Source organism: Mus pahari, chromosome 12 (assembly GCF_900095145.1).
Source record: "Mus pahari chromosome 12, PAHARI_EIJ_v1.1, whole genome shotgun sequence".
Classification (NCBI taxonomy): domain Eukaryota; kingdom Metazoa; phylum Chordata; class Mammalia; order Rodentia; family Muridae; genus Mus; species Mus pahari.
This window is the reverse complement of record NC_034601.1, coordinates 29077627-29091359: the sequence shown is the minus strand read 5'-3', so window position 1 is coordinate 29091359 and position 13733 is coordinate 29077627. Positions and strand designations below refer to the sequence as shown.

Genomic DNA, 13733 nt, shown 5'->3' with positions numbered 1-13733 from the left:
TTCCTGTTGATCCCAGGCTAGGCTGGAATCGATAATCCTGCCACAGCCTCTCGAGAGCTGTCTTCTGTATCCTCCTCCCATCTTTGTTATCAAGGACGTCCATAGCACTCATTCTAGAGAATGCCAGATGCTATCACACAGAGCCTCGGTTCTCAACCTCCTTGACACTGTGACCTTTTAATACAGTTCCGCATGCTATGGTGACCCCAACTATAAAATTGTTTCATTGCTACTTCATAACTGCAATTTTTCTACTGTTATGAACAATAATGAATGTCTGATGTGCAGGATATATGATATGTGACCCAAAAGGGGTTGCCACCACAGGTTGAGAACCACTGACATAGAAAAACTTTTTTTTTTTAACAAGAAAAGCTTTGTATTTTTGCTTTATGCTAATATGGTACAGCTTTTCTTAGGTTAGAATTGGTGAAGCTGTACTGTGTTCATTCATTGGCTCCTTTGAACAGTTCATAAAACTTGGAGGCAGTCTGCAAAGAGTGTGTGTTCCCTCTCCAGAGTGTGTGTTCCCTCTCCAGAGGATGAGATGGGCACAGAGGTTGAAGTGATGTCTAGAGTAGTTACCTTTGGAGAACAGCAGAACTGTTTTTACCAGCTTCTTCTGATAAGATGGGCCAAGCTTCTAAGTCCACCACTGATTGGTAAAGACAGAGGGCATTCCAGGCCTCAAGCTACAAAGGCAACTACATGGTATTGCAATGAAAAGGTATTGATACAGCAAAATAAACATGTCCTGGAACCTGAAATTTTGGGACATACCATCTGGAGAAGGATGGAACTCAGTACCCTTTTCAGACTTTCCTTTCCATTTCTGACTCAGAACTGAGGCCAAGGAGACCCTGAAGACAAGTGATTAGGAACTTCATCTTCTGTTTCCAGTGGCATCTTGGGAGGAGCTGAAGTGTGGGACAAAGGTTAAAGTGATGGACAGACATGGCAGCAGCTGAGGGGAATTGGGACTGAGTTAGGACTGAATTCAGGAGACTCCCATGAAGATAGAGCCAGAGGCATTGACTCTTCCTTTCTGTGAAGACTGTTAGCATCTTCATCGATGGAAGACTGTCCATCGAAGAGCTGACATTACCAAGAGCCGGGAGGTGGAAGGATTCCTGTCCTGTGTGGCCGCTGCATACGACTCATTTCTGTGGCTTGGATCTGCGTTCTACAGGCCAGAGCATCAGCAAAGGAAGGGACCACTGAGTACAAGTGAGCTAAGACAGAGCCCACGACCAAAGGTGCAAGGTTCACAGTGGCCCAGGAATTTATACTTCAATGAGAAAAATCAGACACCAGTGTTAAGTGTAGAGAAATTCAGATATACAACATTTATAAAGATACTGAGTCTCTATAAAGAGCCATAGGCCGGTAGAGGACTCACTAGAGAAGGGTGTTTTGTTTGTTTGCTTGCTTGCTTTTGTTTTTGTTTTGTTTTTTGGATTTTTTTTTTTTTTAGATGATTTCTCTGTGTAGCCCTGCCTGTCCTGGAACTCACTCTGTAGACCAGGCTGGCCTCGAACTCAGAGATTCATCTGCCTCTGCCTCTGCATCCCAGGTGCTGGGATTAACGGTGTGCACCATCACCGCCCAGCAAGAAGAGAGTCTTGAAGCTGGCGCAAGAACTTTGGTGCAACCAGCAGGAGCAGGGCCTTGCAATGTGTGTTTGAGACTTGAGAATGACTATGAAGGGAGAGAAAGACTAGCCTGCGCTACAATGAGCTTGCCAAGTTCAGGCTAAAATGCAGCAGAGTAACTGGAATGGCAGTGAGAGCCCATCGTTTCGAAGCCAGGGTTTCCCTCCTTCTCCCTCGGTTTTACTTCCCACTGCTGGCTCAGTAGAAACTTCCTTCATTCTCCAGCACGGAGCAGCCTAGGCACCATGATGCCAACCAGATGGTTTGCTGGGAAGCCAGCCATACCGGACACCGATGGTACACAGCCTCAGGACCTCACTGAATATGGAACTAACATTACCCCTGAAAGACCTGGCAGGCTCATTATTCTAGGCCACACGGGACATGTTCATACTGTGCTGCGCATGCTTATAAACACACATAGGTATTTATCAGCCAGAGAATTCTTATTATTCTGTCCATCATACAGCCTTCTCCAGATGTACATTCCAGAATGAAAAATACTAAGGAAAGAAAAATATAAGTTCCTTCTAGAAAGGCAGAGAAAGCAGGGATATCTGTGTGCATAGTTCTTGCAGCCAAACATATTGACATACTGGCCTTGTAGCTCAGGGCGAAGAAAGCAGTAGGCTAGATTTACAACTATTCCTCTATTACTGGAGACAAACTTAAGCAAAAGCATAGGCGATGAAAGGACCATTCTGTGAACATGTCACCATGTTAGGAATCTTTGCGATTTTCTATTTTAGTGACTGGAGTCAAATGTTTCCCATACATTATTATGCTAAATACCAGAGAAACGCTTATAGACCTGATGACCATTTAAACCAGTGGTTCTCAACCTTCCTAATGCTGCAACCTTTTAATACAGTTCCTCATGTGGTGACCCCCCCCAACCAAAAAATTATTTTTTGTTGCTACCTCATAACTGTAACTTTGCCACTCTTATGAATCATAATGTAAATCTCCGTGTTTTTGCTATGGTGTTAGGTGATCCTGTGAAAGGGTTATTCAGCCCTCACAGGAGTCACGACCCACAGGTTGAGAAGCTGTGATCTAGAGCAGCTCTGTAAAGATTAAGATCGAGCAGCTAGCCATGTGTGGTGGGTGGTGCACACCTTTAACTCCAAGCACTTATGAGGCAGAGGCAGGTGAGTCTCCATAAGTTTGAAGCCAGCTTATTCTACATAATGAATTCCAGGCCAGCCAAAAACTGCACACTAAGACCCTATCTAAAAAAACACCAACAACTAGATCTTGTGTGTTTTAACAATGACCTGATACTTTATATGGAAACGTGTTAGTGTGATAGAAGACAACTGCTGGACTGTGGAAGAATGGATTAAGAATGAGTTTTCCATCTTGACAGGCGCTGCTCAAGGCAACATAGAAGAATCCTTCGGGAGTCACTTTGCACATACACAGACCCTGATACATATCTGACATTATTCTGTTGCTCAGAATACAACTCCTAAAATCATTGGCATCTCCAAAAGAGTGATTCTTGGTGTGCTAACGATCGGCTGAGGGCTTGCAGCCCCTCCCCGTGGGCAGAGTTGGCCCAGATACCATGGCAGGATTACAGAGTTGGGATTTTCAGCTTCTCCCCACAACTTTTGGGGAGAGTAGATGGGTTGGAGATTAGGTTGGCCAGCAGCTTATTAGTTGACCATGTCTATGTTATAAAGCTTCCCTAAAATCTCCAGAAGAGATCAGAGTTGAGAACCTCAGAGGGCTTAGAGGTGCCACCTTTAGTGCCCTAGAATCTCGTCATCTGTGCCGTTTGGTAGATTTTTTTTTTTTTTTTTGATTTTTTGAGACAGGGTTTCTCTGTATAGCCCTGGCTGTCCTGGAACTCACTTTGTAGACCAGGCTAGCCTTGAACTCAGAAATCCGCCTGCCTCTGCCTCCCGAGTAGTGGGATTAAAGGCGTGCGCCACCACATCTGTCTTGGTAGATCTTTTATAGTAAACCAGTAAGCATTGCTTCCTTGAGTTTTGAGAGACACCAAAGTACATTAGTCAAGCTGGAAAAGGAGACTGTAGGCACTAGAAGGGAGGCCGTGGGCCAGGCAGTGGTGGTGCATGCCTTTAATCCCAGCATTTGGCAGGCAGAGGCACCTGGATCTGAGTTCGAGGCCAGCCTGGTCATCAGAGTGAGTTCCAGGACAACCAGAGCTACACAGAGAAACCCTGTCTTGGAAAACCAATTTTTTTTTTAAAGGGAGGCTGTGGGAACCTAAATTTGTGTCTAGTCAGTCAGGCTTAGGTAAAAACAACTGGGAGCTTGTGACTGGCATCTGAGGTGGCAGAACTGGGGACTGAGCTGACAACCTGTGGCATCTAATGCCTTCTCCAGGGTGATAGTGTCAGAGTTAACACCTAACTGATTGCTGCCTTGGTGTGCAAGAAACAACCATATATGTGTCTGGTGTGAGAAGCATCTTGGAAATAGAGAGAAGCAGACTTGATTTTCTCTGCTCCCGTGTTCCCTGGGTTGCAGGCTAGCTCTTCCATCCTCTGTTTGGGTCCTTGGGGGCAGTAAACCCCACAGCTAGAAGGACTTTCTTCTCTTCTTGTCGAGGAGGTGTAGTCCTTCACCTGCCACTGATGGTAACTGAAACAAGGCTACATCAGTGATTTGTGTTGTGGATACAGCCCTGAGACACTTGAGCATGCTGTGATGCCTAGCTCAGGATAGCCCTCCTCAGAAGCCTACCTGCGATGCCTAGCTCAGGATAGCCCCTCTCAGAAGCCTGCAGCCTTCACAGCAGGCCAATGAAGGCCGAACTTTTCTTTGGATACAACACAAAAGTTAAAAGTGTGAATAGAAGCGTCATGGGAGGCCGAGTTTCAAAATAAGCTGTATTGGATGTAACATACCTCTCCCATACTCTGCCGTGTTCTTTTCAGTATCTTCTGTTTTGCTTGCTAATGAAGGAAAAGATGGTGTTTGTGTAGACAGGGAGTTGTTAGGGATGCCTGCAGTGAGCAGGCTGTCCTGACTTTTCCCAGATTTCATCTTCAGGGCAGCAGACAGCAGTCACTTCTGAGCTGCTGGACCCAGGCTACACAGTGACTAAAATACCTGGAGTGACAGAGCCCTGGCCCCAGGGGGACAATGACAACACGGGCAGGTTAATCTACCCTATCAACCATCTGAGACCCTGACCTCAGGTTGTTCACCTGCCCTATCCTGAGTCCATCAGAAGCTCACATTCGGAGAGACACAGTGGAGGTACTGGTCATTGCTAGGGAATGGCCCTTGTGTTAAGCCTTTCATGGGCTGAGCCACAGAGAATTTGCAAGTTGCAAAATGATACCTCTATTATGCTTATATAAAATACAAATAGGGCTATACTTGCATGTTAAGTAAATGCCATGGATGTGAAGGGGCATACCAACCCAGAACTCCCTTTTTCTCTGGGATGGGAGAAGAGTATGAGATTGTAAAGTAGCGGCCTTCAGCTATCTCTGAAACCTTTCATTCTTAAAAAACGGATGAAGCAAATATGACAAAATGTGTACATTTTGATAATTAAATAGTTGTCATTTTCCCCCTGTATTTTTCTTTATTTAAAAATATTTTTCCGGGGGGGGGGTGTGGTGGTGGTGGTGGCACACACCCTTAATCCCAGCACTAGGGAGGCAGAGGCAGGTGGATCTCTGTGAGTTTAAGGCCAGCCTGGTATATACAGTGAATTCTAGGACTGCCAGGGCTACAAAGAGAAACCCTGTCTTCAAAAAAAAAACCCCAAAGATACAAAGCAATTTCATAGTAAAAAATTTGCCTCAGGAAATTCACTGTTATTTTAAATCCTGTAAACAAGTCGCAGATAAAGGAGTTTCATCTACTTACAGTGTCCGCAGCTCCCACACACTTGAAACCGATCCTGAGGGCAATTCCTGCCTCAGAGTCAAGAGCATGTGTTGGTCAACGGTTGGTCTGAGAGGTCAAGGGGATGCCAGGTCTGGTCCCAGATTTGTTGCTAGTTTGTGACTGTGGCTCTGTTACTTAACCTGCACAATTATTGGGTAAATTTGAAGATAGTTTTCAACACGGAAACTTTATCATTTATACAGTGGATGGGTAAGTTTATATTAAAATGTTGAATAGACTAGCAACTGGACAGTCCCTTATACCATAATCACAGAGGCTCGGGAATCTACAGGCTGAACATATAAAGAGAAATAGGGCTAAGGTGTGTGCTGCAAAGCCAGGCCTGGATTTGGGGTTTGACTCTGCCACTGACCTTGGTCCGCTGAAACCCTCTCATTTCTCTGTTTCCTAACACAGGAACTGTAATTCCTGTAACCTACCTCAACTACGACAACTGGGTGAGAGACAGGATTATTGTTGTAGCTGATGTGAATTAGCCATGGAACTGTCCTATTTTACGACTGGGTGAGAGACAGGGAGGGTTATTATAGTTGATGTGAATTAGCCACGAACTGTCCTATTACCGGGAACACTTTTCACTAATGTAGCCATTTTACAGAGATGGTGTGGGCATAGTAACCCGAAGAGGCAGCTAACTAGGCAGCTGTTTCTTGTCCAAGCAATTCCACATTCTTTTACAGTTAAGCATTTTAAGTGATTTAGGCTAAGCAGGTGGTGCAGGCATTTAATGCCAGTGCTCAAGAGGTAGATCTCGTTGAGTTTGAGGCCAGCCTGGCCTACAGAACAAGTTCTGAGCCAGGCAAGGCTACATGGTAAGACCCTGTGTCCCCCCCCTCCCCATCTCTTTTCCTGTCTTATGCTAGGACACTGGCTAGATGATGAGTCTCGCATTGCTTCTGACTTGGTGGTGCTTAGCCCACCGTTCAATGACTCCAGCTGTTTGGCTAAAGCAAACTTGAAACAGCATTGAGAATATTCGGGAGATCTCATTTTCCACTCGTGTATTTTTGCCATCACTTTATACAGAAAGCATAAGAATCGGATATCAGTCGTAGCCCAGGAAGAGGAATGGCCATTCCTAACACACATCTGGGAACATCAAAGCCAGGCCAAGGTTTACCCTGGAACATCAACCGCTTTGCTTGGTAACTGAGGCTGGTAACTGAGGCGCAGTCAGTTAATGCAGTTGAGACCGTTGCTTTGCTGACACAGCATATGCTATAAACCTGGGTTTCGAAAACTTGGAGTCAGTTGCATCCCTGGGGCCTGGTGAATGCGGAGAGCCTGCTACTTATCTTCAGGGAGGCCCTGTGTCTATCAGCGCTACTGCAGATGCTTATCACCCATACCAAACACTTGAGAAATAATGTCAACACACCAGACCACAGCCAGAGAGGAATTTTCTGCGATAAGATTACACCTTTGTCCTTAAAGAGATGCCAGTGAATCCCCAGATGTTCCCTGACCAGAGCAGCCCTGTAGGTTCTCCTCATACCAGGGAATTTTAGGAGCTCTGTGTTTGTGCTTCCAAACACAGATACTCTGCTGTTGCTTTCCAAAGTATGCACAAGGCCCTAGCAGCCCCCGGGGAAGTGCCCCAGCAGGGCCAAGGCCCAGTGAGCCCCAGCAAGGAGCTTAGGGTTATCAGCCCCTGGGGGATTCTGGAGACAGCTCTCTCTTGGAAAATACATGTGTGAGTTTTATTTCAGGATTATCTTTTCTGCTCTGAGCGTTTCCAAGGCTAGGTGAGATCTCTTGTCCAAGTCTAGGGCAGAATCACACAGGAAACTGTGATTCAATTTCCGAGTAGGAATGAAAAGCCACTAGAACACCATCGAGGTACCCAGCCTTTATTACTTGTTTTAAATACCAGTTTGCACATCGGGGCTGGGGTGGAGATCAGCTATCTCTGGTAGTAATGAGCATTCGTGACACCCTCACCTTTAATTTGTCTTCCAAACACTAACAATATCATTCTCTTTAGCCCAGGTATCTGGATCTTAATTCCAACCCCTTCTTCCCAAGATAGTTATGTAGAGCTGCCTGATTAATTTGAAAAACAACAAAAAATAAAATAAAACAAACAAACAACAACAACAACAACAAAAAACCTATCCTTTTTCTGTCGTGTGATTTCCCACCAGAATCTCAAAGTCCATCCTATTATCCAGTGTCTTCCCAAATGTTCCCTTCCGCCTGGTTTCTACCCCACTGATCTTACTCCCTGGAAAGGACCGACTTTGAACTGGATAACTTTCCCCTTCCATCCCCCTGCCTCTGCATTTGGTCTTGTTATCCTACTCTTTGGGAGCAGACCTCCCCCAAACATCTCTCCCCTTAAACTTTTCCAGGCCAGTCTCTCCTGCACAGTTATGACCCTCCTTTGAACTGGGCTCACTTATCAGGAGAGTGTATTCATACCAGCCTGCTGGCAATTAATCACACATGGCTTTGTGAGAAATTCTTTACCTCCTATGCTCTGCTTGCTGTTCTGTTCTTTTCTCTCCCTCCCGACTTCTCGCTGCTGCTGTGCGTGTGGATGTGTGTGTACCTAGACAAGAGATCAATGAAAATGGAGCCTGGATCTTATATTTTTAGAACTCACTCTCCTCTAGACTCTCTGTGATGTTGTTACTTGGGTGCCAGTATGCTGGTGTTGCTGTGCAACTTCCAGAAGTCTGGGGGCCCTAGTTCTCTCAGCATGGGTGGAACCAAAAACACCATCCCTGAGCAGTTGGGGCTAGAACACCTGAAGCGGACTTTAAAATCTTGTCTTTGGCTTAGTCAGGTATTCTAGAGGCTCAACTGTGTACATGTACTGCCGGTCTCCTCAAAGAGTAGCAAGTCTTCAGATGTCAGTTAAATAAGGATTGTTGGCCATGTTTCTCCTGTGCTGTGCTCTCTCTAGCTGTCCCACTTCAATAGTGTGGCTTCCTTGGGTTTGCTTTGCCTGTAGTCAGTGGGAACTCAAGCACTGAGCATGACAAGGTGTGAAGGACACTGGGTATGAACAGGTGTGAAGGGCACTGCGCATGAACAGGTGTGAAGGGCCCGGAGATGGTTAATTGCCCAAATCTGGCTGAAGGATCAACAGATCTCACCCAGTTCCTGGGCAAACTGATTGATGTCTCTAAATGGGCAGTTTCCTCTTCTGTAAAATGAAGATAATAAGACAACCCTCCACCCCGTGAGCCCAGTCGCGTTGTCAGAGAATGAAACAAGCTGGTCCTGTAAAATGCTTAGGCTATTGTAAGCTCATTAAAGCATTGAGCTAGTCCACAAATGCCATAGCAACTTAAAGACAATATGCTGATTTCTCCTATTTGAAAGAACAAAGCGAACTCTCTTGATCTCCAATCATTGTCCCTTTAAAACAAAACAGAAGTCCTCTGCACACTCGGTCCCTTCCTCTCCGTCCTGTGTGATGAGCACGCCCCCTCCATCACACACAGCTGCTTTTCTGCAAAGTCACCGGTGACGTCTGTGTAACTGAGTTTAAGGTTTCTTTGGTGAGAACTCTTGACCTATGAGGAAGCATCTGACACAGCTGATCATCTCCTCCCTCCGTGCAGCCTCCCGGCCAGCTCCTGCTCTCGTCTCCCCCTGCCTCTCTGACATTTTCCTCGCTTTCTCATCCTCCTGCCTCTTGCTGAGTCTCCACACTTCTCTGTCCCACACATCCATGCTCCTTGGTGTTTTCATCCACAGCTTCCAGCACCCTCTCTTCACTGTAGCCCTCAGTCACTGCCAGCTCACCAGCACTTTCTCCCCCGAACTCCAAACTTGAAGCCCAGTGACTCCTTAGCCTGTCTGCTAATATCTGTCTACGAGCATCTCTAAGATGCCTGCAACTGGCCTCTCTTCCAACTATTCTCTCACTCTTCCATACTCTGCCTGCCTCAGGAACTTTATCCTTTGTCCTGCTGTCAAAACATATCTAGAGTCTGATTCTTTCTGGTGGCCACCAGCATCCCTCAGCTGAAAGGACTATGGTGGCCTCCTAGGCAGCCTGTTTCCACTGTCCTCAGTTACAAGAATGACATTTTAGTATGTATGATAGATGGTATACATCTTCTGGGAATTTTCCCTGTAGGTAAAAACAAAGGTGTCATACTATTGGCCACCCAGTCAGGGTGGTCCAATCCCTTTTGCTTTCACTGACCCCCACTCTGTTCCCCTTGCTCATGTCTCTGACGCCATCCAGCATAGCCCACACACTACCTTGGGACATCTATACTTGACATCTGCTTGCCTGCATTGGCCTTTGTTAAATAGCCTCATGGCTTGTCTCTCACCACTGTTAGGACCATGCTCAGACATCGAGTCATGATGTAGCCTCACCTACTGTTAATTTGTACCCTCTATTGCCCACTGCATTTCTCATTATCTTGGACACCATCACCGCCACTGTCACTGTCACCATTACTATTATCATTAGCTTTTTTTCAAGACAGGGTTTCTCTCTATAGCCCTAGCTATCCCAAAACTCGCTCTGTAAACCAGACTGGCCTCCAGTCTTCAGAAATCCACCTGCCTCTGCCTCTGCCTCCTAAGTGCTGGGATTAAAGGTGTGCCCCACCACTGCCCCAGCCCAACTTTATTTTTTAACATAGCTCTTTTCATTATCTATGATACTTTACCTATTTTGTTTTTATGGTCTGTTATATTTTCCATCAGAATATAACTTCCATGGAAGCAGGAGCCTTTGTCTCCTGTGAATTTCTATAAAATCTGGAATGGTATCTCACATGTGAACATTCGCATCAGTGTCAACTGTTACTGCTGTCTCTTGCCTGGCTCCGCAGCTGACCTTGGCGTATCTTTTGCTCCCGGGGGGGGGGGGGAAACTGTCTTACTTGGCAGTGCAAACGCCTGCTTTAACAGGCTCTGACACGATGTCTCTGTCTGTCCTTCCTCCTCAGATTCATACTCTCATTCCTCCGGTGAGAATGGAGGCAAATCCGAGTCCGTGGCCCACCTACAGTCTCAGCCCTCCCTGAACTCCATCCACAGTTCCCCTGGTCCCAAGCGCTCCACCAACACCCTCAAAAAGTGGCTGACCAGCCCTGTGCGCCGCCTCAACAGCGGGAAAGCAGACGGGAACATCAAAAAGCACAAGAAAGTCCGGGATGGGCGGAAGAGCTTCGACCTGGGATCACCCAAGCCTGGGGATGAGACGACCCCTCAGGGAGACAGCGCTGATGAGGTACTTACCAGGGCCACAAGAGACCCCGATTTGGTTCCCTCCCAGTCACATAATAAGCAGGTCTACCATCTCAAGTACTATGTCATCTTGAACCTCCCATTCTTGAGTCTTTTTTTGTTTTTGGTTTTTCAAGACAGGGTTTCTCTGTGTAGCCTTGGCTGTCCTGGAACTCACTCTGTAGACCAGGCTGGCCTTGAACTCAGAAATCCACCTGCCTCTGCCTCCCAAGTGCTGGGACTAAAGGCGTGCACCACCACTGCCCAGCCCATTCTTGAGTCTTGACTACCTTGATTTATGACCTGTTCACAGACTGATAAGCACTATGACCATCATGTAGACAGGAACAAAGATTTGCCAGATTCAGAGATGGGAATCTCTGGCCAGTCAATCCCCTGCCTCTACTGAGGATGACATCAAAACTGGCCAGACACAGAGTAAGAATGCAAGGCCAGAGACTGTGTCACTCTGGAAACCAGAGGCTGAGCTGCAGCCAAGTATTTTGAGCAGTGTCACCTGTAAAGCGTGCTGCGAATGGCAGTCAGTGGTAGTGGCCTTCTTTAGTCCCAGCACTCCGGAGGCAGAGGCAGCCAATCTCTGATGTTGAGGCCAGCCTGGTCTGTATACTGAGTTCTAGGCAAGCTGGGGCTGCATACTGGGACCTCATCTCAGATAGATAGATAGATAGATAGATAGATAGATAGATAGATAGATAGATAGATAGAATGATGATAGATAGATAGATAGATAGATAGATAGATAGATAGATAGATAGATAGATAGCTGCATACTGGGACCTCATCTCAAATAGATAGATAGATGATAGATAGATAGATAGATAGATAGATAGATAGATAGATAGATAGATAGATAGCTGCATACTGGGACCTCATGGGACCTCATCTCAAATAGATAGATAGATAGATAGATAGATAGATAGATAGATAGATAGATAGATAAAGGAGTTGCAGAGTGAAGCTATGAAGAATATGTGAAGGCCACAGAGGACAAGATCTAAACTCATTGAGGAACTTTGGAGGCAGCTGGTGACGATGCAATGAGACCTCTGACCTCATGTTAGTCACAGAATGCTGGGTTCTTATAGAGCTGAGATTTTATAATAAAAATATAGGGGTGCACTTTGGCTTGGGGAATGAAATGCCCATGTTATCTACAGAACTCACCGACTCCAATCACTGGTGAAGCTAGGAAAGTCTTCCAGATACAGAGCCAGACTCTGCCTTATAATTTTGTTCCATTTGTCATTTCTCAAGGTAGAGATGGCATCAAACCCCGGTGACATTTGGATGGTAGCTTAATAGCCCTTCAGAAAAATTTGAAATTTGGCGTGGTTTGGTGATACATATGTTCCTGTAATTCCAGCACCCAAGAGGCAGACATAGGAATCATGAGTTCAAGACCAGCCTGGACCTTGAGGGGGAGGGGAGGAAGGAGTGGGGGTTGGAAAGGAAGAGGAAAATTAGCTTAAAAAAACCTTCCAGCCTTCTTCCTTCCTGAGTATTTCTCCTTGAGAGCTTTTTCTAAATGTCAAGTCCTGACTTATTGGCATCTTTTATTGGTGTGGCAGTACCTAATGGTGTTCTTTTGTTCTAGAAGAGCAAGAAGGGTTGGGGCGAAGACGAGCCAGATGAAGAGTCACACACACCCCTCCCTCCGCCCATGAAGATCTTTGACAACGATCCCACGCAGGATGAGATGGTAGGAGCTCTGCTGAGATTTCTCTTCCTGTGTGAGGCGGGTATCAGCGCTGCGGTCCCCATTGATGCTTTCCCTTCGTGCGCCCTCAGTGACACGGGTGTCAGTGAGCAGGTCCTCCCCCACGTTCATGGAGGCTTGGCCTTGTTCTGGGCAGTATAGGGACATGCAAAGACCAGTTGAAGTAGGAACCCGCCTGGGAGAGCTCAAAGGGTCTCCATGGGGACTTCAGTATTTGCAGGCAGCAGCCCTGAAAGGAATCTGTGAGGGGCCAGGTGGCAGTCATTGCATAATGCCCGATGCCCAACCTGTGTTTTAGTTGTCTTCTTCACTTGGCTCTAGAAGTCTAACCACAGCCACTTCTCCTTGAGCCAGGGCTGATAAAACTCTGCCATCTCAACACGTGGGATAGATAGAGATGCTCGTGGTGGAAGGGCTGTTGTCAATCATGGGAAAGCAAAGCATGCCAAATTGCCACCGCCTTTTGTTCTGTGACGTTTTCTGCTCACTGGTCAGAAAGGTCCATGTCCCCTCTGCCACTAATGCCCCAGTGGTCGGCGCTTTCTACTTGTTCCCGAGGGAGCTGTGGCTTGGCTCTGGGGGTCTTGACTCCCAGGCACTTACTGGCAACGTGGAACTGCTTTGTTTCTTTTGATACTATGTAGCCTTGCCCAACCAGAAACTCATTATATAGACCAGACTTGGCCCGGGTTTTGCAGAAATCCACTTGCCTCTGCCTCCCTAACGCTGGCATTAAAGGCGTGTGCCACCGTGCCTGACTGGAGCTGTTGGGGTGGTGTGTGTCCTTGCTTCCCTCACAGCCGTGCCTGAGCTCCTTGGGTTCTCCTTGCCTTCATCTATAGTGGCTTGACTCTGGTCACTGAGTGGGAAGTTGCAGCTTTCCATTGAACTTGCCATTGTCTCCCCACTCGTGGTTTGTGGTGGTAGTGGTGGCTCGCCTGGTTGTCTCTGCTTCTCACTATGTTCCTCCATGTTCCTCCCTGTGCCCTGTACTGGGGAAGCCTCCTTTGAGTTAGCAGGCCAGGCATGTATAGGCATCAGACTTCATAGGCTCTGTTTATGGATGTTCCAGCATTTCTGATTTTAATTCTGTCTGCTTTGCATTTGGTTGTTTAACCCACAGTAAATATCCAAGTTCTTCCTCTGTGAAGGCTAGAGGAAGAGCCAGGGATTAAGACGTAGCCACCTCTGGTGGTGCTCACCCTAAGAAGCATACAGTTGTGTCCATTTTTTTTTTCTTT

General features: G+C 46.6%; 1 protein-coding gene across 24 annotated transcripts in view; it reads left to right on the top strand.

Moving 5' to 3' along the window:
• Positions 1 to 13733, top strand: part of Kalrn (kalirin RhoGEF kinase) — a 603889-nt gene that overhangs the window by 513054 nt on the left and 77102 nt on the right. For 18 of the 24 annotated variants that reach the window (XM_029544638.1, XM_029544643.1, XM_029544642.1 and 15 more), the window contains 2 exons: positions 10475 to 10758; positions 12370 to 12474. In XM_029544638.1, the coding sequence (XP_029400498.1) occupies positions 10475 to 10758; positions 12370 to 12474 (389 nt within the window). The remainder of the gene's footprint in view (positions 1 to 10474; positions 10759 to 12369; positions 12475 to 13733) is intronic. The other 6 variants (XM_029544639.1, XM_021209156.2, XM_029544648.1 and 3 more) reach the window with 1 other exon arrangement.